A 27706-nucleotide genomic window follows, 5' to 3' on the forward strand; every position below is an offset into this window, starting at 1 on the left:
TAGTTATAATATGATTTATTAAATGATTTCTAGATTATTTTACATAGTTATAGCAGTGAGCTATCGTCTGTTTTACATCAATAAAATATCTTACAAGTAGCTTTCATTAAACAACATTGTATAACAATATATGTTCCATATAATAATGACTGTAACTAAAACATAAAGTATAATAATATTAACATTATTCGTAATGCAAAAACAATTATCACATTTTGTGGAAATATCATTGAATGCTTGCTACCACACTTTGGTTACATTTTATTATAAAACTTACTTATGTCACGTTTTTGATAGGTACTTAGTGCATGAATTACATTCAATAGTTAATTGACTACCGCTTTATAGTGTCTACTAAGTAATAACAAAATTAATTGGACAAATGTATCAGGATTACAAAAACTCATCCATGTTCAAATTCCAATAAGACTGTACGAGGCCAATTTAACTTAAGTGGTCTGCCGTACGGGTACGGGCTCGTACATATTTTTGGGTGTACCTATTCTAGCTGCCAATTATTTATATTAGATAGACAAAAATGTTTATGTATGAATAGATTAGTTATCACTACTGTACTAGTTATAATTAGGTCTACCGTTTAACTGAGGCGGTCGGTAAGAAGTTATTGTGGTCAGCAACGGACAGGCTTAAGGCTTTTCGCTGCATGAAGCTGATTTGTATTATATATTAAGTATAAGTACGAGTACGTAACATATAAACTTGTTTTAGCCCAAAACTCAGGACCAACTTTCTACTGCCTGAGATAAGTGGTAGGCCTCTATCGTTTTGTACCCCACATGCCTAAAACATAAACAACTCGCGACATAAGTACTTATTATTCCACCTACTTACGTCATACTCCTTAAACAATAATCGAAATTCATAAATAGTTTCCCCTTTGAAAGGATGTCAGCGTTAAACAGAACAGAACCCAAGTTTCAATAAAGTATAGGAATTTTCATTCACAGTACCAAGTAGTTCTTCGGACTTTTTTATCACTTGATCGTCGAACTTCACCTGGCACGCCGCGAAGTGAATTGTCTGAAATAGAAAAAAATAGTGTCAAAATTATTTAATAGATCATTTCAGATACGTAAACAATTAACGAGAAGTTAATGGAAACAAGGGTACCTAAACAAATAAGTATCGCTAACAATATCAAGGATAACCCAGCTAGCAAAAAAATTACACTAGTATACCACTTTTTATAAAAGTGAGAGAAAGAACATTATACTATTTGTCAAGATCATCATCTAACATTTGTGATAGGTTATTCCGTTTCGTAGTTGCAAAGTAATAATGTCTTGTCGCGTCAAATCCGGTAGTTCTGATTTTTTTGTAGACTTGTTTAATTTATGATGTTGGGTCAATCCAAGTTCTCACCTCACCGCCAAACGCAACTTTGTCAAAAATCGAAAAAACCGCGAAATCGGCGCTCGTTGGGCCAACATCATAAACAAGTCTGCAAACAATTAGAACTACCGGATTTGATGCAAGCGTTATTGCATAACGTTACTGGATTATAAATACATACTTTATTAAAAAATATCATATCAATATCATATCATATCAATATCGTATTTGATATTTGTGTCCATTTCATAAAGTAAATAATAATAATTTCTATAAGTACTACAAAAAAATACGTTGTAACTACAATGTATTTTTTTGTGATAGTTAATAAATATTTCTTTCTTACCATATTTTTTATATTACCAAGATTTATTACTTTGCTAGCTGGTAGCTCAAATTTAGATTTAAAGTTAATACAGAATACACCTTAATACACAAGACTGTAAAAGAAAACATAATCAGAATTCGTTAACGATCAAACTATTTAGTCATAAACATTGTGACTAAATGTTTTGTGACTAAACCTACATGGTTCAGAACATACTCGTTGTTTAGTATATTACAAAGGTCAGGAGGACCCAGATTTTGTTTATAATACATAATATTTAATATAGATACACATATCACAATCTAGGCATACTAGCACCATGGGCTACAATTTACCAGAGATTACCTTATAGAAAATTAAGAGATTTGGACAAGAAACAAATACAAACAAACAACACAACCATTAAATTATTCCATGAAAAGAAGCTTATTTACGAAAAACGAAAGCCAAAGTAGTTTTGGAAAATAATTGGAAGCGTGCCTAATAAAATTACTGACCTACAAAGCAACTCATCGATGCAACTTCACGTATACGAAACCATCTAATAGACCTGAAGGAAAGACGATTCTATATTTAAAGAAATATTTTTGTATTAAGTTCAACTTTTTCAATTTAAAATAATTAACAACAATACTTAGTTTCAATTGAATTGTTTTCACTGACGATATAAATCGAAAGCCAATTTGGATATATTGGGAAATGTGCATAACGTTAATACAGCCCTCGAATGAGCACTTCATTTTTCATGTCGTTCATATGCTATCCAACATTACTTGACATCTAAATAAATATGCAATTTTTTTGCTTCGTCAATGTATATGTCGCAGTACGATAGATAAAGCCGTTATATAGTTATAGCCCTAGGGATATAATTATATGTCGTAACATAGTTATACGAAAGCGATTCATTACTATCTATTCTTACTAGGAATATAACTATAATACGTCTTTAGTTTAGTGATATAGTTATATTACTGGATTAAGTTTAGTGAAATAATTGTAAGTCCTACCTTATTCCTATTATATTCCTAGTAAGATAGTAATGAATCGCTTTCGTATAACTATGTTACGACATATAATTATATCCCTAGGGCTATAACTATATAACGGCTTTATCTATCGTACTGCGACATATACATTCAAGACCGTAGCCCTAAATATATGAATAGAATTCTAGGGATGATGAAATGACACGCGTATAATATCATTACAGTATGTATAGTAGCATTTATAGTAAATCATGCCTCGATAACTTACATTTGTCATCATTTCTGTCGTCTTCGTTCGACTCCTGACTGTTCATAGATACCATTGAAATCCTTTTATTCCGTTGCTGAAGAAGAAGTTCTGTGAACAAAATGTTTAACACTTTATTTAGCTTTTTAAACCCTCAAGCGGCAGGCTGTATTTTAAATTTAACAATTTTTCACACGAAAAATCACACAAATGCTGGTCTGAGATGACTATAGCAATAGACTACAGTTTCTTTTTTTAGGTTTAATCTCAAATCAAATTCAATAACCAATATATGGGAAAAAAAATTTCATGATTTGTGTGTAATTTTAAATACCTACTTCTTTTTATATATGTCCTAGTATTTAGTAACTTGGTCATTGAACTGATATGGTTTTATTTATAATAATAATATAATATAAATTTTATTTCAGAATTACATTCCATATACACTTAAAACTTAAAATCTATATACACATTTTATGTAGACGCTTAGACCCTTATTTGTACTTATACCTGTAGTTAAGTTTCGTAATGTTTTTTCCAAATTTTTATTTGTTATAGGTATATGACTAGTATATGTGTCTATCAATTTAGGTGCTTAAAGATAACTTCATCAAGAGGTGATTGAAAGATTTAGGTTTTTTTTGAGATCTTAAATCAGAGTAAGATCGTAGTCTCAGTCAAATGATCAGTTTGACTGAGAATAGTGTATGTTAAACTCTCTCGAGCAATAAAAACGCGATTAACTTATTGAAATATGTGTATAAAAAAATTCAGGGGGTGTACGTTCAACTTACAGGTCAACTTAAGCAACTTGAATAGCGTTAGTTTCTATATTACTTAGTTTGCTGTTTTTAAGTACCTAAGGTTAGTGCGGCCAAATCCATCAGCACGAATTTGCGTACACGAGCGCTTTTCCAAACAATAGATCTCTTCATCGACAAAGCAGCGACAGCTGCTGCTAGTTTCAGCTGTAAGAAACATGATGGTCTATTACCTAAGACCGAAAAAAAGGAAAATACGAATCACGCTCGTTTACGGAACTTCCCACAGACGGATTTGACCGCATTGACCTTACCTTGGTTTTTTGATTGTGAAAATAATGTGTTTATAGTTTGTATTCACAGTTACTCAAGTGGAGAGTAGGATCGAGGCTATCGCAGTCCGCACCTACCGTCGAGCCCTGATAACGCATTGATAACACGATAACAACAATTGCTTCCACGAATCCATCCAACATTAAATACACTTTTTAATCTGTGATTAGTTAATGATATTCAAACAAATAACTTTCGCAACTATCCATTCTTTTTATTCTAAACTTCGAGAGTATTGCATGTTTTGATATTTTGTTTCAAAATAGTAATTTTAAGCGTAATAGGAATAAGTAGCTACCTACAATTTACATTCAAATACTTAGATGCAATCAGTCTATAAACGAATAATTGAAATACTAGTTACTATCGAAACATTACAAAATGTTAAATAGTTAATATCTTGTTAAAAGTGTTAACTGAGCAGTTATATCACTGAGTTTTATCATGTCATTACATTTACATACGTATATAACAATTGTCTCGCCTTGTATGGATTTATGACATAGAGAAATAATAACAGCTTTCCAGTAAAAATCCTCTTGCATCCGAAATTATTGGGAATTTTCTGCAAACGTGTTTCTATGGGATGATACCAATACGCATAGTATAATGAACAAAGCTGTTTGGTTAAAAATATTATTCGGTTTTTGCACGAGTCCATTCTAAATAAAAGTCGCCAGCTCCTGTCGACCCAAGCAACGCTCTAGTCATGAATATTAATCCTGCATGTATGTGGATAAGCTGGTGCACAAGATTCCGCCCGCAGTTTATACAGGAACCTATTGTTGATAAACTGACATTATAGTGATGGACGAAAGCCTGCAACACTGCATCGTACTCACTAAATTATGTCCTAAAAAGAAGAATAAGTATCTAAAACAGACGACATTGCGATTAAACAAAAGATAAACACTAATAAAAGTGGCACTATTAATTTTGACAACATGACTCATGTAAAAAAAAAAATATTATGCTGATTGTTATCGATCATTAACAGTGATTAGTAAATTAAATTCGACTTTGCTTAATGTACGAGTTATTAATATAATTATAATTCCTAAAACCGAAAATCACCTCTATATCTCGAAGTTATTAGATAAAAAAAAACTTGGTATCTTATGTCTGTAACTAGAAAATATTGTAAAAAAATCGTTACGATAGTTACGAATATGTAAAACTGTAAAAAAGTCCGTACTACCGAATCTCGAAAACTATAGGCAAAATGCATCTTCAAAAGGAATTTCGCATTAGACAATCCCCCCCCCCCTATCGCCTATTGTAATATGTATTTGAGAAAACATGCTTTGTCACTAAACAGCTATGAGGTAACAAAGAAACGCGTTACCAGAAAGATTTAAACACCACTTTGCGTTTATCGGAGCAATCTCCGCGAAAAATAGGCATTGTAACAGTCAGAGTTCAAGCGATAGCACCTCCGCCGCGCTCTCGTGTTCATCCTATCAGGGAACGATAACGCTTCGTACTTGCGAACAGATACAACGATTAAAATCATGCTTTCTCTGGGTTGCATAATAAAAGTAACCATAAGATATTGACCGTTTCTATACTTCAAATTCGACACAAAGCAAAATATACGGTGGTACAGCACGAAGTGTTCATCTGTTTAAATATTTACACCAACGAAAAAACGGTGCGAACAAAGCTATCCTATTTATATGCATATGGGTGGTTTAAAAAACAAAAAGGACGCAGACGAGTGCCGAGTTCCCACCGTGCTCAGGCGAGAAGTGCACATGCAGCCCGCTAGGGGACCCAATAAAAAATGCAGTCGTCGACCTCTGAGTGCGTCATTTAAGATAAAGAAGCTCGCACTCTTCCGTCACGTACAAACACGGGAGCAGATGACGACCAATTAAAAAGTTTGTCCGTATTAACTATGCGGGAATTAGTTCCCGGCTTGCGTGCCACATGGACTCAACAAGTCCCTTTTATGAGTAATTACTTTGGCTTAATCTCGAAAGCAGTTCTCGATGAGGTTCACAACAATGCCTTGCCAAAGTTACGCGAATAAACGGATATATACAGAGTGCATATACAACTAGTGACTAGGTAACTGATTTCATTGAGTTAGTAGTTGACTTGGTTAAACTCCCTAAGGCTCGAATTCTATTGAAAGCTTTTATTGTGAATAATATTGCAAATTTGGTTTAAAATTTTAATGTCTGTCACATTTTGTTATTATAAGTAGAAGCGAATTTTGCAATGTGACGTGACAAAAATAGTACATTTCGATGCTAGTGCGGAAATAATGATATTTCCGCACGTGTATCGAACGACGTTTTTTAATACAGTTGCGAAAAAATAATAAAAACAACAAGTAAGGAATTCGAAACTTTTATATTATTAATTCTGTTACATCATTGACATTGTCATTATGAAGAGGTGTTTTTTTAGCTGGGTGTTATTATTATTGAACCCACTTCAATGAGTTTTTTTTATAAATGCATGTTCTATAAGACAGAAACAATTGTAAATATAAAACATTGTACAATTATTACCCAAATATCGTTAATTACGATTATTTGTGTATCGTACATTTATAAAAACAATATCGAAGGTTGCCTTTGGAAACTTAAAGCAGAAAGATAAAACGCCTCTTCTTTGACAGGCGTTCCGTTCCATTCAGACAACTTATTAAGAACGGTTTTTCAATATTCGATATATAAAAAATAGACGTGTTATAATGATGAAGAGGTAAGTAATAAAATATGAAATATGTATATTTTTCGTATTCTTACATTAATAGTAGGTTTTTATGTTGATTACGACGTTTAAAGGAAACTAATATTAACACTCATCAATAAGTAGTCATGAATAGGAACAAGAATAAATTTAAAAAAATTGGAAAAGTAAAAAGCACTAGTTCGCGAAAACCAACTTTCCGCACGCTAACCAGCTACGTAAAGTAGCACTTTTTGAGCAACTGTATTAAAAAAATATTACCGACAGTATTATTTATTTCGTATAGCTTCGTTATCATATTTCGTATAGGTGTTCCGGATTTCAAGCTCAAATTATAACCCACAGTACCGACAACGTTTTGCGAACTAAAGGTATACCGGTTGAACTTTCCTTGTAGGTAGCCAAAGACAACACATAATTCCGGCACACGCGCGGAACTCGTATCTAGTCACTGCAGTGTTTAACGAGGTACAGTCCTGACGACAAGTATTCCGTACAAACATCTTCACAATTTGATTCGAGTGGCATTACTATCGGACGTGATGCCGCCGAGCTGTAGATATGTAGATACTAGTATGTGTGACATGGCATTGTACTGCATAATGCCTTCTGTTCCTCCTACTGTTTATTGCGCTAGGTATATCCTTTGTAATGCATGTACTAACTATTATGAACTGAAGTGCTTATTATTCTTAATAAGTAAATTTTGTTGGTAATTTTATAAAGCAATATTTTCTTGACGAGTATCATCGACAATTTCCTTGAAACGCGCAGAAGAGTACAAATTATTTATAGACAAGTAACCTTGCTACTGTTTGTCTATTAATATGGTAGTCTCGATGTTGCAGTATTTAATATTATCAATATGTCACTTAATTTTTTTGTGAGCGAGTAAGTGAAAGTTTCCAAACAGTGAATTAAAATGATTAGAGAAAAATAATCCATGTGATAAAATTTCAACAGACGTGGTATTATAATTAGAGAAATAGGACGGTATTGGAAAATCCTGATAAAAAAATTATTTTGGTCGGTATAAAGAGTTAGGTAGTACAACAAATGAGTGTCTTAGTCATCATCTACATTTACTTTTACACAACAACAATACATAATGTAACGGAAATTCGATTTGTTTGAAAAAAAGCGAATTGGCTGAGCGATCACGTCAAAATAAGACGTTTTTATATAAATAATAATATGTACTTATAGATGAATTATTTAATAATGCGATCTCACCTTTCTTTTGCATAGCCTGTTCCCACAGAAGCGACGTGATCTCCTCGACCCAGGCGCTCCGCACGGCCGGGTCCCTGGTCTCTAACTTGTAAGACTTCATATTCCGTTTCTTGTACCAAATAGTAAATTTATACTGGTCTATTTCTTTTGCCGTGATCCCGAGATCGTCCACAGGAATATGGTCTTTGTAGAAGAAGAACTCCACCGTCGGTTGCTGTAAAAATACATTCAACAATTTAGGACAAAACACATCGTTTCGTAAAATACAAAATGCGCAAAAAAATGGCGATATACTTAAGTATAACATATAGTGTTTCTACATGTGTGCGTGTATCTGTGAGCCTCTCCATGGCATAAAATTTACCATACGGATGCTCCTATTTGAGTGCGGTTTTCAAAACTTCTACCATGTTACTTAGGTTTGAACTGAGTAGGTGCCTAAATGACAAAATTTTAAATGTAATTAGTATTATTTATATTTTAATCAAATATTCACATCTGTCTGTCTATCAAAGTTATAATAGGTAGTAACTATATTATGTTATATATTAGTGATAAATGTACGCCATAACTGTTTGAAAATGCACTGATTCTTATTCATAATAAAACTATTAATTATATGAACACAGGAATGTTAATAGTTCTTCCGCTCATATAGTTAGTATCAATGAGTTTGTTCATGTAATAAATATTAATATTTATGTAATTCATTTTGCATTAATATGTGCGAAATAATATGTGCAAATTCTATTTAATTCCAGAACGTTAAATTCTCGTTTGAAAATTGGACTCAGGTACTGGGTCAATGGTACGCACCTAGTTAACATTGGTCAATATAATAAACTACATTGTGGTTCGGTCAAATACGTAAAAGCGTCGATAACACACGATACTCATGTGTGCTCTATCGCCAAACATTCGTAATCACCGATCCGTGATATATTAGTCGCCCCCGACAAGGTTACTCGGCCATTAATGACCAGGGGCTGACATTAAACAGGAAAACTCTTTTCAATCCAGTATTGTAATGTACCATTGTTTCATTCATTAATTGTTGACTTAGCTTTATCAACCTGCATTAAGTAGGTACTTGGCGTACTTAGTCACTCGGTAATGCAAGCAACATTCATAAACATTACTTCAATGAATGCAGTTTAATAGTACTTACCAAACCTTACGCAAACTTGGACTAAACCATAGCATAGCAATAAATATAATAATAATTTCGAAATCGTTGGTATAGGTTGATTGTATTGTGACTCATAGAAATCGATCGATGTACATATTGTAATCCTAAAGTTACAGCCATATTGAGACTATACATATTTAATTTAAATAATTAAGTGTTTAGTGTTGTTTATAGGCACATAGTAGGTCGGTACGTACATAATACACATTACCTAGAATTTAAGTACATCACATGACATATTGCACACTGTTTATATATCTAAGTACACAGTCGCACAATTAAAATTTTATATTTAAAATTTGTGTTGATTAAAATTAAAGAAATTTAATTCGTGTCTGACAGTGGAACTAAATGCAGCATCATCACAGTTACTACCTTCGCTGGTATACTATCTTCGTTTATAAAAAAATATGTAGGTTTCAAACTGGTGATACTTATGTACCAACGCTCAAGAGCTCCAGGGTCGTCCCAGCTACAAATCCACCCGACATACACATGAATACCTATACAGAACGCTATTAAAAAAAACCATTCTTTACATATTTAAAGTAATGTTATTAGTGCACGTATTAGTAGGTACTTAAGCACAATCAGCATCAAAAGTAGCGGATCAGACTACGCGTCAAAAGTATCTACTGTTCTCTAACAGCTTAACACAGCGAGGTCAGCGATATATGTCTCTGTAGGTATGTAGAACAATTAGACCTTGGAAAATATTTTTTAACGCGAACTATAGAAATAAATATCTGTTTGGAAAGTATTCGAGGGTGGCAGATACATTTGGCGCGTTATTTCATCCGTTCCTATTGATGCTGACGTACATGTAAATCTACATGTGGTGGCCGCGCGGCGCGCATATCAGTGTGGTCGCAGTAGCGCCGGGAGGGCGGCGTCTTTACGTCATCTATTGTCATAACTGCTCAATATTTCATAACGCAGCCAATTTAAGTAGAAGTTTCTCATACAAGCCTTAGTCCGCCCGCCACTAAGTAGGGATCGGAACTGCAGCGAGCACTATGTTATGAAGTATGCACGACGGCTGGCTTCCAACATGTTCGGCTTTTATTTTTGGTTACATAATTAAACAATACAGTAAAATAAAAACAAAAGTTAGTTACTTATATATACTCTGTATTATAATTTAGTTAATAACATACGAACGTGTACATTTACTTTCAAGAATGGTTTCAATAGTTATCTATAACTTTTTCAAAAGTCCTATCTAGAACTGTAATCAATTATCATGATTCATGAAGTTGTCTTTTTGACGAATATGGGAATATGTTTTTTCGTCTAATTTGAGAGTAAACACTTTAAATGAACATTGGACTATGATATTATCAGTGATAAAAGAGCATAGGTACCTACTCAAATACTCATATTAATTGTGGAGGTTATAGTTAAAATAAACTGTGCACGCTCACAAAATACTCATAAAAAACAAATCACTACACATACTATATAAATGACTACTCAAGTTATCATAGGTATATTTAATAGAACAATCCCTCGAGACGAGAGACAAAACGTACCGGAATGGCAGATGCTACGAAAAGTCACCTGACTATTTCCATACATTATTTTAATTTGAAATGTAGTTTCCTATCGACGATTGTCGTCTTGGTTAGGCTCTCTGAAAAGACAGTGTGTTCAAGCTATGACAAAGGTTTTTTTTTATTATTACTCACGTTCTTACTCATCCATAAACTCTATAATGAAATATACATACTGCGACATACCAGTTAACTTCTTTTATTGCCTATCATTTGCAAAATTGTAGTTTATAAAATGAATTGCTACACGTTATTGCAAAATCAAACGGCATAAAAAAAAAACACGGAAACAAGATTATATTTGCAAGGGCAGATGCCACTCCAATCAACACCTTACTAGGTTAAAGTTAGCTCGATAGAAATAATCACTATAACAAGTCTAATTTTCGTTTAATTTCAATTGTATGTCGTTACCCTGTTTTACTTATACTACAGCAGTATTTAATTTTAGTTAAAAAATAAAATAGCTAATAATAGTAGTGATATATAGACGACCGGTCTGGCCTAGTGGGTAGTGACCCCGCCTGTGAAGCCGATGGTCCTGGGTTCGAATCCCGGTAAGGGCATTTATTTGTGTGATGAGCACAGATATTTGTTCCTGAGTCTTGGGTGTTTTCTATGTATTTATGTATTTGTATATTATATATATCGTTGTCTAAGTACCCACAACACAAGCCACCTTGAGCTTACTGTGGGACTTAGTCAATCTGTGTAAAATTTCAAATTGTCAAATTTTAAACAGAAATAAATATATTTTTAGTTTTTAAGATTTAAAACGTTAAACCAGTTAAACCCCGTGCGTTGGCCATATCTGTTGTTTCCTAATTTCCTGGCTTTATGCCGCGTCTTAATAGACGCTATAATATAGTCCTTAATTGTTATTTTAAGTAAGTTTTCAATTGTCGAGCCAAGATAATTTTACTTGTTATAAGTAGATATTTACGATTGAGTGGAATAGATTATATAGATGCATACTTACATACCTCTACCTAATGCAGTCTAGATTGTATAGTTTACTTTGTCATTGTGTATTTGATCTACAAGGCTATTTGCATATATTTTGTAGAATAAAGTTAACCTTTGTCAATGTATGATAATGCTATCACTACCACCCGACATGTAGGAATAAATTGTTGTAAGTTCTTATTTTTATTTAATATGTTGATAAAAATAGTGATTCATAGTGAGTGAGTCATCCTTACGACAGAAAACGGCTTTATAGTAGTATTGGTAGTGGCTACGTGATTAGTTATTATTATTAACGCAAGTCCTATCCGAGCATCAAAAAACATAAATACGGGTACGTTGCAATACCTATGCGTCTATAAGTACCAAAAGCTGTCATGCATTTGTTATTGATTTTGAATTCGTTTTGTGTGTTTATTTAGCTTGCCATTTTTTTTAAAGGTTACTCTAATTTTATTATTGAACATACATAAATATCTATAAAGTACACGTGAAGGTCTATTTCTATAAATTTACTTTTAGAACCAAACCCGAAATATAGTAGGTAGGTAGTATACCTATATATTTCTCAAGCGACGCAGGCACCGCCCAATGTAAATAAATAGTACGGATTAAAATATTGCTTTGTATTATCAGTGACGTGGACGTAGTTGAAAGACGCATATAGACATGGACGAGATAGGAACCGGTCTGAAACCTTGTCGTCACCTAAGAGCGCCTGCAGATAATATTCCGCGATACCTTTCTACGTAAGAATTCCAAATTCTATCAGAATTACTGGTTAGTGTTCTGTGTATTTTAAAATGAATAGGTAATCTATTCACCACGACAAATTGAAAATCGCTAGGTAGTCGAGTTACCCATATTTCATAAGAAACTCCACATCCAACAAAACAAAGCACATTTCACATGCCGTTTACCGACTTGGAGCCTTCATGAGATATCTAGATCACCTGACCAGATATTGGTGTTAGTAGTGAAACAACGCAATATCACAAACTCCATACTAAGTAATCTTGGTTCGTTATATGTATATTATTAGATTAATAGGTCGGTTACATCATCAAACGTCTGTCAGCTGTTGGTCAAATTTAACAAACCGTTTATAATCGTTTGTCCCTATCCGTTATTTTGATATTTCCGATTGTTAGAATGAAACAAAATTTGACAGATGTTTATAAGAGTTGCTCAGTTTTATGAATAAGGCACTTAACAAAATATATACATAGAATGAACAAATTTGAGTTAAATAAATACTAACCTTGCGGTAGACTAGAGTAAGCAACACAAGTTTGTCGAAGAGGAATATCCGCATGAGCTGGCGCCGGCGACGCGTGCTGTCCATAGCGTAGAACTCCTGCTGACGCAGCAACCGTCCCTGATTCATGAGGTTTATTTGAGGCTGCAACATACAATACGTCATATGTAAAAACATGCATCAACCTGAAAATACCGGCAGCAGGAATGTTTTAAAGGCATTCGATTGTCTTGGGGAAAATGATGAGACCGACTTCACAAAACAGTTTGAAATGCCATTAAATTTGTTTAAAATCATAGTATTATCTTTTAACAGTTACAATTAGCCCCAAAACGTATAAAGCTTGTCGAAGAGGAGTTCCATTCTTCCATTCTGGTCTTTATAACCAGTTCCATTTCACCAAATAGCACTCTTATTACAAATGCTTAGTTTTTAGTTAAAACTAAAAAAATAACGCTAGAACGCGTGTTGAGCATAATTTTGCATAAAAACCTAACTTGCTTAACAACCATAACGAAGAGGACAAATTTCCAAACGTAAAATAAATATGCGTCGTTTAAGAGTTCCGTTATGGTCATCATCCACAGTTCCACTTCATTTTGACAATAATGGGACCAATTTGTATGTATATACTTTCAATCAAAAAAATAATTTTCGTAGCTGGTTGTGAAATGAAGGAGTTTTGAGGTAACAAACATTAAATAAAATAAATAAATAGATAATAACCGAATTGAGAACCTTCTCCCTTCTCCTTTAAAAATTTTGAAGTCGGTTAAAATTTTACTTTCTATAATACAGCTGTCTTTATGATATCCTATCAATAAACATGGCCATGAGAATAAAACCGATTGTTTTACAAACCTCGAATAATTTATACTTTAGAAGCAAACTCAACAGTTAGTCTCAACAACGAACGGTACCTATATGTATATCTCAAACACATTTGTTTACGAACTGATTCGTGCAAGTCGTACTTTCAAATACACATAGATTTACGTAATGTTTGCACACCTGCCCGCGCAGCATGGTTTCCCCTATCACTAAGTCCGTCACTTTCGCACTCACATACTTGTTAGAACGTGACAGGCATGGTGATAAGCGTACCGTGCTACGACTCCTGATTCGTTTGTTTACAAAGACTTATTACTACCGTGACTAATGCTTACCGAAAATTACTGTCGCAGGGACAACCAATGCTACAAGTTTGAGCACCAATAATAGTACATTGTAATACAAGTGTGCTAAGTTGGTCACTACACACGAGGCGATATTGTGCGCGCGAGCTGTAAGCGAGCGCGCAATAAGAAAGCCGATGTGTGTAATAACCAATGCACACGCGTTTCATACGACGTTTTTCAACACACTTGCGAGGAAAAAAAAGAAACTTTCATATTAATCAAATTTTAATTGTTAAAAACAGTTAGTAGAAGTCTTAAATCTGTCATACTGCCGGCCGCCCCTCGCCCCGGCCGCGGGCGGGCCGGCCGGGCCGCGGCAGGCGGTCGAGCGCGCCGGTGCCCGCCAGTCCGACCAATTAAAGAAGGCTCCGTTATTAGCAATCAGTTACCTTCTTAACTCAGTCGGATAATATAATGAAAAATCACGAGTGTTATAATATACTGAAAAAGCACGCGTGTTTAATATCTAGGATTATGAGCCAAAAATCGGTGGAATAAAAACGTCGTTTTGAGCAAGTGTGTTGAAAAATATATACTTATTCTGTACAGTTACGTAACCTTATTTAAACTGCCGTGATAGGGGCCGGGGGGGGGGGGGGGGTAGTTATAGAGCATTAGCCGCTGAGCTATAGAGCATTATACCAATTACATACAAATTTCATCTTATAAGAATATGACAGCTGATGGTTAGTCATTCCAGTGATTATGTTCGCTTTCTTTAGCAATGCCTGCTAAGCTGCTTATACTTAACATGATTATCTAAAGATAATATATCAATACTTACCTACAACATGTAACAACAACGCCTAGTTAATAACGTTTTGAATAGGTAAGTATATGTACGGCCTAAATTGTCCCCTTCCATTAAAATTCCTTCAATATAATTTCAGCTGCTAATTAAGCTAATAGAAACTAAGTGGAACTCTGTGAGAACGGCGCTAAGTACAAGTAAATATATGGCTCAGAGGATTATATGATAAAGTAATCAACATGTTAAGATGCCTATCGAATCTTGTGAAGTTGGTATTGTTTACTTTGTGTTTAAAAGGCCGCTTTCCAGCGTACAACTTCCGTCAGATATTTAAAGATGGTATTTTTTGCTTAAACGATTATACAACAAGTCAGAGCACAGTTACAAAATTCTAATTCTTTTAATTTGTAATTCTTACGACATTTCAGGTTTGTAATTGTCTATTTATAAAAATACAGGGTCTAAATGAATGGATTTCCCGTCAGTAAGAATTTAGGTATAGTACTTAATACACATTTCCAAAATTAGATACGTATCTTTCTAACATTATCCCAGCATTTTGCTATATTAATTACGAGCCTGGGGTTCGCTCGGCATCCTAATTCCTGGAATTGGCACAGGCACTTAGTAAGTATGTATTTACAAAAAGTGTGTTAATTCATTGTACCCAAACATGATAGGATTGGTATTATGAGGAAACGTAGGTAACTCACCGGACAATCCCTGATGTTCTCGAGCGCCATGATGCCGTCGACGGCGGTTAGCACGCACTCGATCATGGCCTTCGTCAGCTTGAGGCTCTCGAGCGGCGACTCCTCGCCCTCCGATTCACCGTTGCTTCCGCCTGTTTCGTCGCTGTCCACGCTCAGCTTCGAAATATTCGAATCTGACTCGCTTCTTTCGTTCTCGTAATTAGTATACGTCTTCACGAGGTCATCGATGAACAGCTTGTACCTGGGTATCCTTTGCACTGGTTCTAACAGGTAGCTTGATAAGTCTAATCTATCGCCTAATTCTAATTGTTTCTCCTGCAAAAAAATGCAGAAGAGTGATTTGCATAATTAAAAGTGCTGGATAGCGTTGTCAATAATGTACGCTGGTCATTCACTTCATTCCACAATTATACCCGTAAAGATAACGATACTGGAAACCGACTTCGGCGTATTATATTCTCGCATTATTTTAAAAGAGTCGACTGTTATAGGTACGTATTTGTATCAATTACGGTTATAGCCTTTCTCTGGCTTTCGCAGACAATTTAGGTCAAATGATATGTGATCACCATTGAGAAGTGGGATTAACTGGAGCAGAATTTCAATCTACCAAGTAGAGTGAGAAGGTGGTTGCAACGCAATGGCGCAAGACCAGACGCCTAGATTTTAACTTTCACTAAATATAATCACTAATAAACAACGTATCCAAACAAACGCGAATATAAGTAACTTTGTATTAAGAACAATATATGTATTGTTAAGAATAAAAAAGGCCGCTTAAAGCTTATCGACGTGCATTTATGATTTCAAGGTGAAATTATTATTAAGTATTCTAAAACGGACTGAGAATGCATGTGTGTCGGGAACAGTTAGTTTATTTAACTGCGTTTGCCATTCTACCGGCCACCGGCGCGTACGCCGCATATGAGAAAATAATGCCACAGATTACCGTCTCAAATTCATATCTCACGAATTTACATTACTACAAAAGCAACCTTGTCGTACTCTAGATAAGGTTAGTATTTCTATACTGCATATAAAAATAATGTGATTTAACAGATACCAGTCGTAATGTACGCACCGCACTACACAATGCACTCTTGCCAATAATACGAATGATCAATTTGCTGCTTATGACATTTCATGTCCATCATGATAACGGCATCTCTCCAGTGATTTGTGAAAAGTTTACAATTCCGGTTCCCGTAGCTTACCGTGAATCGCATATCGTTTTATAACAAATATACAAATACCTAGGGCACAAAATGTTGATAGGTATTTATAATATTTAGCTTTAGTATTTTAATTTTAGTTATAGTTTTATATTCAAGTTATAACACATATTTCAAATTAAAAAAATGCCATAAAAAATAGCTACTCTTATATTGTAGCATACAACCAATTATCTTTGTTTCGGGACTTTTCAAAGATATACAATCGGATGTTATACCTAACAAACTGACGCAGTTTCCTTTTATTATTACGGACGGAGATAAACATTGTACGTATTTCATATATTTACGTTTAAATTGTAGGAATACATACATTTTAAGGTCAAAAACTTGTATTTGACAAAAGCATTTTGTCAATTTTACTTATTAAAAAAAACAGCCGACCCTTAATCCAAGGTACCCCTGATTTGGAACGAATAGCCTATCACAAGTTCACTTTGATTACTCAAATCGATCCTCGGTATCCTGTAAATACAGTAAACAATTGAATAAGATTTCCTATGGCTGTTAATAGATAGTTAACATACTGGTATCGCATCCGGAGCTACTTTCTGATTTTAATAACAGGTTATAAATTTGACCTGGATTTGTTATGGATACGATTTCTGGTTGGAGAAATATCCTTTAAGACACTGACAGATCATATTTAGACGACCGGTCTGGCCTAATAGTGGGTGGCCTGCGAAGCCGATGGTCCTGGTTTCGAATCCCGGTAAGGGCATTTTTTTGTGTGATGATGAGCACAGATATTTGTTGTTGTTTGTTTGTTGTGAGTCATGAACGTTTCTATATATTTATAAATATTTGTATAAGTATTTTATATATCGTTGTCTGAGTATTTTATTTTATTTATTTTATTGCTATTAAGGATAACAACAGCCGTAAATATAACTAAGACATAATTATGTTTACATAAAACAAGGCCAATAACAGTCATCCATTGAGTTACATTATGTAACGATTAAAAAATAACAAAAAAAAATAACAAAACACGAGAATGTACATTACATAAACACAAATGCTCGCTGCGCTAGAAGTACTACATATTGGTTGTAAAATATTTAAGTAATATAGTTTAATTTACTTCTTAAAATTATTTTAATTTCACTTAATCTAATTCTGATACAAAAACATGAAACATGAAACAAGTCAGACATCAGCCAAAATCCACAGAATAAGCACCTGGACCTGAAGTTTTATAACTAATAGAATAAGTAGGAATTAGAATTTAGAAAGGTATCTTCCTATAACGTAGGTACAACTAATTGCATTTCCCTGGCACCCAGGAGCACATAGCTTGAAAAAGTTATGATATATTAAATACTTAGATAAATTGTAATAGCATGTTTATCATGTATATATACCTATTTAACAAACGAATTATTACCGGTACCTACTGAAATTAAATGTAAGTTACAAGAATAATTAAAATTCAAGCAGTAACTGATTTTGTAGTTATTAAATTTCATTTTCTCTCAACAAAACGGAATATGCCAGATAATAGTTCAGGACAGTCTAAACGATTTCTAATTATGTCGAAAAGTAGACTCATATCAGCCAATTTGCGCCTATCCTCAAGTGAAAGGAGGTTATATTCCCGGCAATTACCCTCGTACCCAAAAGATGTTACCCACAACACAAGCCTTCTTGAGCTTACCGTGGGACTTAGTCAATTTGTGTAAGAATGTCCTATAATATTTGTTTATTTATTTATTTATTTATTTATATCTATAACAAAAACAGATGGAATGTATAACCTGTTCTTACAATCAGAATACGCCAGACACGTCACCAGTGTAATAACCGCTTTACAGCTGTTATGCATGATGTGACGGTAGGACCTAAGACCTACGGTTAATTGCCAACGGGCATTGGCATTTAGGAACTACTTTTTGCATTTAGTTTTAGCTTCACGTTGATAATAAGCAGTATGGAAATAACTTTAACACAGCTTACCTGAAAGAATTGTTTGTGCTCAAATACCAGTCTCGTTGCTCTCTTATTACCTCTGGAGTACATTACGTACATATTGAATTTTTGCTCCTGAAAATAAAGTATTTGTTCAACACTTGTTGTGACAAACCAAAAAACTGTGTAGATGCTACCAATAATATGTTTATACTGAAGATTTGTCTAACGAGTTTAATTGTTGTATTAAGAATTACAGTAAAAGTATTTGAATTATCATGCAATGCGTGTCGAAGTTTAGTGAAATTTCATCAAGTACTTTCTCCGGGCTAATACGGCAAGTAAAACTATCTGTAACCCGGGCAATCTGGCGGTAACTTACGGAACTGTGAAAAATCGTGCATTACTAATATCATGGATATAAACCGACCAAATTTGTTGGAGCCGCTGTCTAATCCAAATATCGCTAATGTTGTAAAAATAACGGATCAAGTTTATTATGAGAAGGGCCAGATTACAGTGGACGGTTACAAGAATAGACGGAATCACGCGCGCCGCAGTCCATGACACCAAAGTTTTTATGTCTACTGGATAGTTACTTTTATTAATTAGGTAAGTACATCAATTACTATTCGTGCAGATTTATCTCAGAATCTGTTTCTTTAACAATAGTTTAGTACCTATTCTTAAGATTTTTTCGTTTACTTGTTTGTTTCAAAAACTTAAAATTAAAACTTAAATTTAAAAAAAACTACCTATAAAATACACACCTATATAAGCTAAAATTACGTGAATAATTTAAATATGTAAGTAAGGGTAAATCAGAAACTATATTGCATTGTCGCGAGACCGTTGTACTTAGGAACCGGAAATATTTCAAAATTTATTGATCAAAACATGCAAGCTAGGCTGCATCCTAACTATAAAATGTTTGTGATCTGTAACTACGCAGACTGCACATTTTTGACACTAGGTTTTCTAATTCAGAAGTAAGGACTTTAAAACTAACAACAACAACAACAATCGTGTACCTTATCTTAAGTTCTGATTTTTCCCATCAATCTAAACTGACTTCCTTCACCCTGTAAAGGTATATAAATTCATAAGTGGTACTTACGAACTTCCTAAAACATTGTCCCAACTTTCTGAGATCATTCTCACAGTCTCGTAAAGCCGGCAGGAACTCCTCGGAGTGGAACCTGAAGATGCGCTCGATGTTGGCGAAAATGTCAGTCTTCATACCCTGGAGGGTGTTGGGAAGGTCATCTCTCCCCATCTCGGGAATGTAGTTCTCGACCACATGCCTCAGTCGTTCCACGTACACGCTTTCGGTGTGGAGCAATTCATTTACCCTTTCTGTCAGTCGCCTGCAAGGAGATGACACAAAACCACAATTATGATATTTATGATACTTGTTATGCGTGTTGAACTTTTAAAATAAGGTGCATGATATCATAAAAATTGAATGCACTATTGTTTGGCTTTAGCATTAGATGTTGATGTGAGTGACATATTTTAAATTTAAGTATAATAGGAATGCATATCCATTAAAGAATACACAATACCTACGTAAGTATATAATTGTCTTGGGTATCAGATCATCTGGTGAGTAAATAGCTCCATTTGCTAATGGTTTCTGTCAATAACATATCTAAACTTAACATTTTGTTTTTCACTTTCCACAATATAGTCATAGAGTGCCGTAACCGACAAGGAATCCTTTTAGGTTAGTTATGTCCTTTTAAATATTAATCACTAAAATAAAATCTTAAAAACATAATTATTTATGAGTATATTCCATATGTTACGGGGTGTCGATGGATAGGTTCAAGAATATTAAGTGTCAGTTATTATTTAGAAATAACCCAGAATTAAGGCTAGTTAGCAATGATCTCATTATAAGTTTATAAGTCATTTTACACCTTCCTTAGGACTAGGTTTGCTTCGTTAGAATCATTAGAAGTCCCATTTTTATGTCAGATCATTTGACGTTTGGAAACATTGTGGAACTGCCGCCATGTTGGAAACTATGTTCATCTTTGAGAAATTCGCCTTTTACACTGAATGCACAAATTGAAAATACGATCTAAAACAGCATTAAAGCTTATTCAATTCTACACAAAAATTTACGCCTTTGTGAAAAATATACGTCCTACAGAAAACAAGATTTTTCGGGCATTTTCCCTACTAAAACACTAAACAGTATTCTAGTTCAGCAACCTTGGCAATCGGCCGCGCGTCTCAAAAATATACCTACACATACCTTTATGATGTCATGCAACTATTCTTAAATGTTTGAAAATCATTGTAGTTGATTTAATGATACATTTAAATTTACATTTAATTTACATTCACTTATAAGTATTTAGATTGCAAGTTTAACTACAAAATTTATTGGAATTTAAAACGGAGACAAATACATATCCTTCGCCGTAAGCCAGATGCCGATTCCAGCGAAGATTCCACTTTATTTTGATTATATGACATTTTCTCAATAAATTTAATATATAAATACCTAAATATAGAAAATAACCATGTCTCAGGAACAAAGATTTGTTCTCATCGCCCAAATTCATAAATAAATGCCTTTACCGGGATTTGATCCCAGGGTTGTCAGTCAGCACTATAACTGCAGGCTTAACCAGGAAAATCAAACTAGCTTACTACTAACCAGCTAGACCTAGACCGATAGTTCGTCAGTTGTACAGTTGTGTATATTATTTGCTTAAATTCATATTATATTTATTGTTTACGGTGCAGTCAATGCTGCTGATTATCGATAAGAAATTTTAGGTTTTTGCCAACTAATATAAATTTTGTTTCATTTGCTTATGTTCAACGATTTTTATTGATACTGAACTATAAAAATGAAGAACCAGAAAAAGTTCTAAATAATAATATAAAAATCACGATCACAACCCAATGGCGAGTAAACACTGTAACACGACAATCATAATTTTATCCACAGGTGTTATCCCCCGTATTTTACACACCTTCATCTAAACACTTGCCATTCACCTACATACATATCACATATACCTACCTACCTACATATCACCCGTAAACCTACCTACGGTACACGGTACGGTACGATACGGTACGGTACGCTATGTTGTAAGTATCTACATATCTTCCTACTAAAAGCTGTTTTATGAACACCTGAAAAATAGTGCGCAGATTTCTAGCTCTATAACGTGTCTATAACATTACAGTAGGGCCTACAATATCCTTTTAAATACTCGTTGGCCCAAAAGCCCGCGAATATGCTAGTAAAACTTCCTCCATTGGGAGCGATAAAAAAAACATAAATAATAATGAACCAACCTATACCTATAAGCAACCTATATAGCTTTTCAATTATTGACAAAAATCAAACATAAAAAGTAATTATGAAAATTTTGCATCTAAAGACCAAGTTCCATTCCACGATATCAAATGAAAATTATATTTGCGACAAGACAGTTCAATAAGATGTAAGTAACTACAAAAATTTCAATGTCTGATTAATTGATTAGAGTTAGACCAAAATAAGTCTGCAACGATTTTGATAGCACACGCCAAAAAGTGTAAGTATAATAGGCACACGCAGTGAGTGTTATCTTAAACGTCAAACTTCTATGAAATTATAACATTTAAATAACGCACTGCACTGCGTGTGCTATCAAAATCGTTGCAGACTTATCTTGGTCTAACTCTATGAAATGACACTGCTAACCTAATTAGGTGTTATGTATATGACACATAATATACCTACTAAAACATCATGGTCAGATTGTTGATATTAAATAGATGGTTTCGCAAAGTGATTGTTTACAATTAGCGTCGCGAAATGATCGCACCGCTCAATATTATGTCAACAGTGGTTTATGCGATTAACAACAGAAACCCGTTAGTACCTACCTACGTAGTATGATATTACTAGTTAACAACAGTCGAAAATCCTATTATGCTTAGATTTATCAATATTCAATGCTTGTGTTACTGGATAAGTAGTACGTCTACGCGTTCGCATCGTACGACATACCATATCTCATCATTATTCTCTTGCGGTGCAGTATCTTCCAGCTTTCCCTATCTTGCGTCAGCTCTTTGACTTTTTGATACGACACGACCCCTGCTTTTTTTTTCACTTGCTCTCAGATATTTGGAGGTTTATTAAATACGTGACATATTTTTCCAGGTGAAGTAAATATAGGACATAGGACTAACTCCGAAATCATGAAAAAATTGGCTGTTTTTTTGATTTTGACATTTTGTTTGATCAGATGTCGAGGTTTTCTATAGGAGAGCCCACTTGGGGTTGGCTCCATAGTAAAAGGTGCTCAGTAGGGTGATTAAAAAATCTAACTTTCAATGTTTAACTCTCATCCCATAATTTCATCCAACCTACTAAATTAAAAATTGGCAAGTTGAGATTTTTTGATTAACATTTAGGGGTCGCTACCACCAGTACCTACCACCTACCACCTGCCAACTTTTAGTCATTGTTTACATTCAACTTGAACTTGTAGTTTAAGAATTATTGCACGTCAAAGTTCCTTACTTTTGTCACTGACACACTCACCGAGCATCATAATTCTAAGGTACTTCTAGCCAACCAACAAGCTTCAAATTTTAAACATAAGTAGTTTTTAGCTTAACAAGCCATAAAAAACGTAAAAATATTGCAATATCAGTCACGTTTTAAAGATTTAGGAACTGCATAAGTAAGTTTGTAGTCCCATATAAATATATGCTATTACTTTTGCAGTTCCAACAAATGGTAGGTAAAGTAAAGGTCTAAGATGTACGATGTGAGTACCTATAGTAGATTATGTAATAATCATTCCTCCATTCCATCATTCATTTTCCAAAATTTTTGAAATATTAAGTGTACCCTCAAAAGTTGCCGAATTAAGTATAATTATGATCTGTATTCAAAATATCTACTTTACATGTCAGTATTTAGCCTATTTAGCCTTGAAACTTTGAAAACTCCATACAAACCTAAATTTTTAAATGTGTGTTTCGCTATTCTGATATTTTTATATGATCAAAGTATGCATTTATTAAAATAACATTGCAAAATAAATCCAAAATTACAATATTTTAATATGATATTTAAATTTATACATATTACCGGCGCGCCGTTAAAAATAATGAAAAAAAAATAGTTTTTGTACTTATTTATATTAAATTAGAATTTGTTGTATATAACAGTATTATTTATAGACAAATAAAACTTTTTAGTGACTAAAACAAGTCCTATGCCAATGAATAAAATTTTGTGTTTGTATGAACTTGGCCATTTTCACGTCGTTTGAGCGAGCTAAAAGAATATAATAAACAGTACTTATTTTATTTTTTATTTTATTTTATATATAAGCCTAACTTTAAATAACTATTACAAGTTGAAAAAAAAAGTTTTTTTCTTCATACAAAAGTGACACCCTTTTATGTAACTGTTACATAATAAAAGGCGTCATTTACGTACATATCGCCTTTGAACTGAAATAAACTGAAATAAATGTCATATACGTAGGAAAAAATGACCAAAGCCAAAACTCACTCATAGAAAATAATTTAATTTGTTCTTAGAGTATATCGCCTTTGTTTAATTTCCCAAATTTTGAAATGTCGGTAGACCCCTAAATATAAATAGGAAAAATATGTAAAAAATCTGGATTAGCAGCAATGATCAGTTTTAGAGGTTGAGAGTAAAAAAATATATCGCCTTTCGTTAATGTCACAAATTTTCAAACTTCGGTAGCGACCCCTATACATCAATTTATAACTTTATAAAAAAATGTAGAGTATTTTATAATCCAATAGATCATTTGTAGGTAGATGGTGAGAGTAAAAAAAATAAAAATATATTTCTTTCAGTAGGTAGGTACTAGTTTGCATCACCCTAGTGCTCAGTATGACCTAAATATTTACCTCGCAAATTCTAGCTAAGGGTTAAAAAACACCCTGCATAGGTACCATCGCCCACAATGTTAACTGCATCGGTGGACCTTACGCCTTTTGTAATAAGGTTCACCGATGTACAGCTAGGAGTGTTGCTGTTTGTCTACATAAAACACCCTGCATAGGTACCATCGCCCACACTGTTAACTGTACATCGGTGGACCTTATGCCTTTTGTAATAAGGTTCACCGATGTACAGCTAGGAGTGTTGCTGTTTGTCTACATAAAATTATACTTTGCAAAATATTTAAAAATTGATACTAATATCCACAGCACAGTTCGACCATTGGAAAACAGATAATGCATTTGTTAAATTTATCGCGACTCGTTGCGAATTTCTTACTTTTCGCACTTGTACCGTAATGTACTATTGTTAATTGTATTGTTATTTAAATTCATATAGCTTATGAAGAAAGGAATATATTTCCCTATAATTTAGAATTAGAAAAACCGTCCAAGTGGTTACCGGTGCGGTATGAAGTAATAAATACTATGCGACCTTGCTGCCCACGCTAAGGCCGTAAGATGCTTCTTTCGTTACGAACACAACTTGACTAACAAAAGGTACCCACGCATTTACGCTGTTTTGTTTTGATATCAGTTGTCAAGCGGACCACAGGCTCCCATGAGCCGTGGCAAAATGCCGGGATAACGCGAGGAAGATGATGATCATAAATGTATCATTTGATTACGGAAGTCTTAAAAAGAGTTGATACCTGCATATTTGCTATACAAGTATGTGTCCCCCTAAGTATTCTTTACTTGGTTATATTATTTACTCGAGAGTTAGGCATCTATTGGCCGCTGTGAAGAAAAATCCCGCCAAAACACTGTCCATGAGTTTTTCACATAATTGCTAACAGACAGATGCAAAATTGAGTGTTTTTAAATAAGAATGAGTTTTCCGCACGACCTAAATACCACAAAGTACCAAAAGAACCAAATTGAGTAAAGAAAATTGAGGCAAGAAAAAGATTGATTCCACAGATGAGTAAAAAGGAAAAGCGAAGTCAGTTCTTGACGATTTAGTTGATATTAATCTGTTCATCTTGTAGTTCCCACGCATATATTATCGTGTATTACTTCAACTACGAGTACCTAACCAAACGTCATTTGTATATGAACACTTAATTTTCTTTGTATCAAACGGAACTGAATGTCAAATATGGCATGTAAACACATAGCTGTATGGCTCAAAGCATTTGAATAAACATCAAGGCGAAGCCATACAGACATAGGTACCTACTACAAACATCATAGTCACCTGTTATGCCTGTTATAAATGTAGCTTACAATGATCTTATTTTACATTAAATGAGACTAGAATAAATTTGCGAACTGTAGTTATGTGGTGTGTGTGTCCTTGGATCATATTATATCATTATGTGAACAATTTAATGACTGCCTCCCATGTTTTAGAAGACCGAGCGTTAGTTTGTTAGATAGATTTTTATTATATCCATTTCTAAGATACAAAACCTGATAAATTAAGTTTAATTTTAACTAATTTTTAATCCATTAGGTAAAATCGAATTCACCGATGCATTTGAGTAATGTTCATACGATATAATAACGAAATAAGGGCATGTTCTTATAGGAATACCTGCAGATTTATATGTGTGTGACATTTTGAATGCATAAAAGATACCTATGTATGTGAAGCAGCTAATGAATAAATAAACCAAGCGGACAAAAACGCAATATCCATATCTTAGCAGTTAAAGATAAGTAAATCAGTTATCTATGGCATGACAAAGCCTAGCGTCGATATCGCAAATATTTTTACACGTTATCGGATAAATATGAAGTGACCTCACCGTCGATATTTCTCCTTTTTCGATTCCACTGGTAGCAATACCGGTGCCGCAGACTTTGTAACACACCACTCGTTCACTGCACTCACTGTAAGGAACTCTGTGTCTGGCGCATGGCACACCTCGGAACCGAACTCGTCTGAGGACACTGTAATACTGTCATATTTTTGGTACGGAACCATACCGTCGAACGAAGATATGGACTTAATGCTAACGTTATCATAATTACTACGTTCACCGGAAGCACCTGATGTAACAGAGAAATAGTCTCCTTCATCACTGCATTCCTCGTTAATTAGAGTATCAGTGGTCGTCGACAGGGTGTCCGCTTTACTATCGTCAATATTCACTACGTATTCCTCGCCCCGGTCGGCCTTGTCACTATCGGAAGAATCATCACTGCTGCTATCAGATTCTGTTATTACTGGGCGAGTATTTTTAGGTTCTTCGCCATCTGATACTTCGGACGTTTTCAGTCTCAATAATTTTTCTAGGTCGCCTTGTGTAACCCCATATGACCAATGAGCTTCTCCTAAATGTTGATTGGAAATAGTTGATTTCCTCCGCATAACTGGTGGTTGGCGTCGACGCAGAACAACGGGGGAAGAGTTAGGTGTCGCGAAGGAAAACCGTCTCGGCGGCTGTACCACCTCGGACCTGGGGGATTTACTTTCAGCGGACGAGTCATCGTTAAATGGTTCCGGAGGCGGGGGTGCAGGCCTATGAGGACGAAGCCTCTCCACACCTGATTTCCGATCGGATACAAAACCTGATGAATTAGATTCATAACTAATTTCTGACACATTAGATAAAATCGAATTCACCGATACATTTGAGTTACGGTCATGAGATCTATTCACTGGGTGCAAATTTTGAATATGAAGTTGCACCGGGTTTACCGCACTCATTAAGTTTTCTAGGTCGATGTCTTTAACTCTTTCTAAAGATTCGGTGGAGCCCGCGAGGTTTGTCATCGACGTCTTCTCGAAGCGCAGTATCATTTCCTTGACACTGGTGCGGTCCCTCCTGATGACGACATCTTCGTCGTCGGAGCGTTGTTGCAGCTCGTCAGCAAGGTAAGTACAGAACTCCTCTTGTGTCATCGCGAAATGGAGTCAAATCGGTTGCACAAGCGCTCGCGAGGCCAGGTGCGCCCGCTCATATCAAGGCGCACTGTGAGTGCGCACAATCGACGCGCGGTTGACACTGACAGCGAATCACAACTGACGCGACGTGCGCGCCACT

General features: G+C 34.6%; 1 protein-coding gene across 2 annotated transcripts; it reads right to left on the bottom strand.

The window, feature by feature from the left end:
* LOC134740967 (obscurin-like) lies at positions 1-27695 on the bottom strand. 2 transcript variants are annotated; one of them, XM_063673647.1, is made up of 9 exons: positions 26465-27695; positions 19816-20065; positions 18747-18833; positions 15559-15873; positions 12920-13060; positions 7951-8164; positions 2939-3028; positions 2179-2231; positions 1-1041 (listed from the first exon to the last, which is right to left on the bottom strand). In XM_063673647.1, exons 1-8 carry the CDS (start codon positions 27562-27564, stop codon positions 2191-2193), a joined length of 2238 nt encoding a protein of 745 aa, XP_063529717.1. In that variant the 5' UTR covers positions 27565-27695; the 3' UTR covers positions 1-1041; positions 2179-2190. The 2 variants fall into 2 exon arrangements, with proteins under 2 accessions (XP_063529717.1, XP_063529716.1); XM_063673646.1 differs by lacking the exon at positions 2179-2231 and having other exon boundaries at positions 26465-27694.
* Positions 27696-27706: the final 11 nt, after the last annotated feature.

This window comes from Cydia strobilella, chromosome 4 (genome assembly GCF_947568885.1).
Source record: "Cydia strobilella chromosome 4, ilCydStro3.1, whole genome shotgun sequence".
NCBI lineage: Eukaryota > Metazoa > Arthropoda > Insecta > Lepidoptera > Tortricidae > Cydia > Cydia strobilella.

Excerpts from the sequence above, each read along its gene's own strand:
- LOC134740967 (XM_063673646.1), bottom strand. The coding sequence starts at position 27,564 with ATGACACAAGAGGAGTTCTGTACTTACCTTGCTGACGAGCTGCAACAA. Across the intron at positions 18,834-19,815 it reads GACAATGTTTTAGGAAGTTC|GAGCAAAAATTCAATATGTA; the intron begins GTAAGTACCACT and ends CTTTATTTTCAG. Across the intron at positions 13,061-15,558 it reads AGAACATCAGGGATTGTCCG|CCTCAAATAAACCTCATGAA; the intron begins GTGAGTTACCTA and ends TGTATGTTGCAG.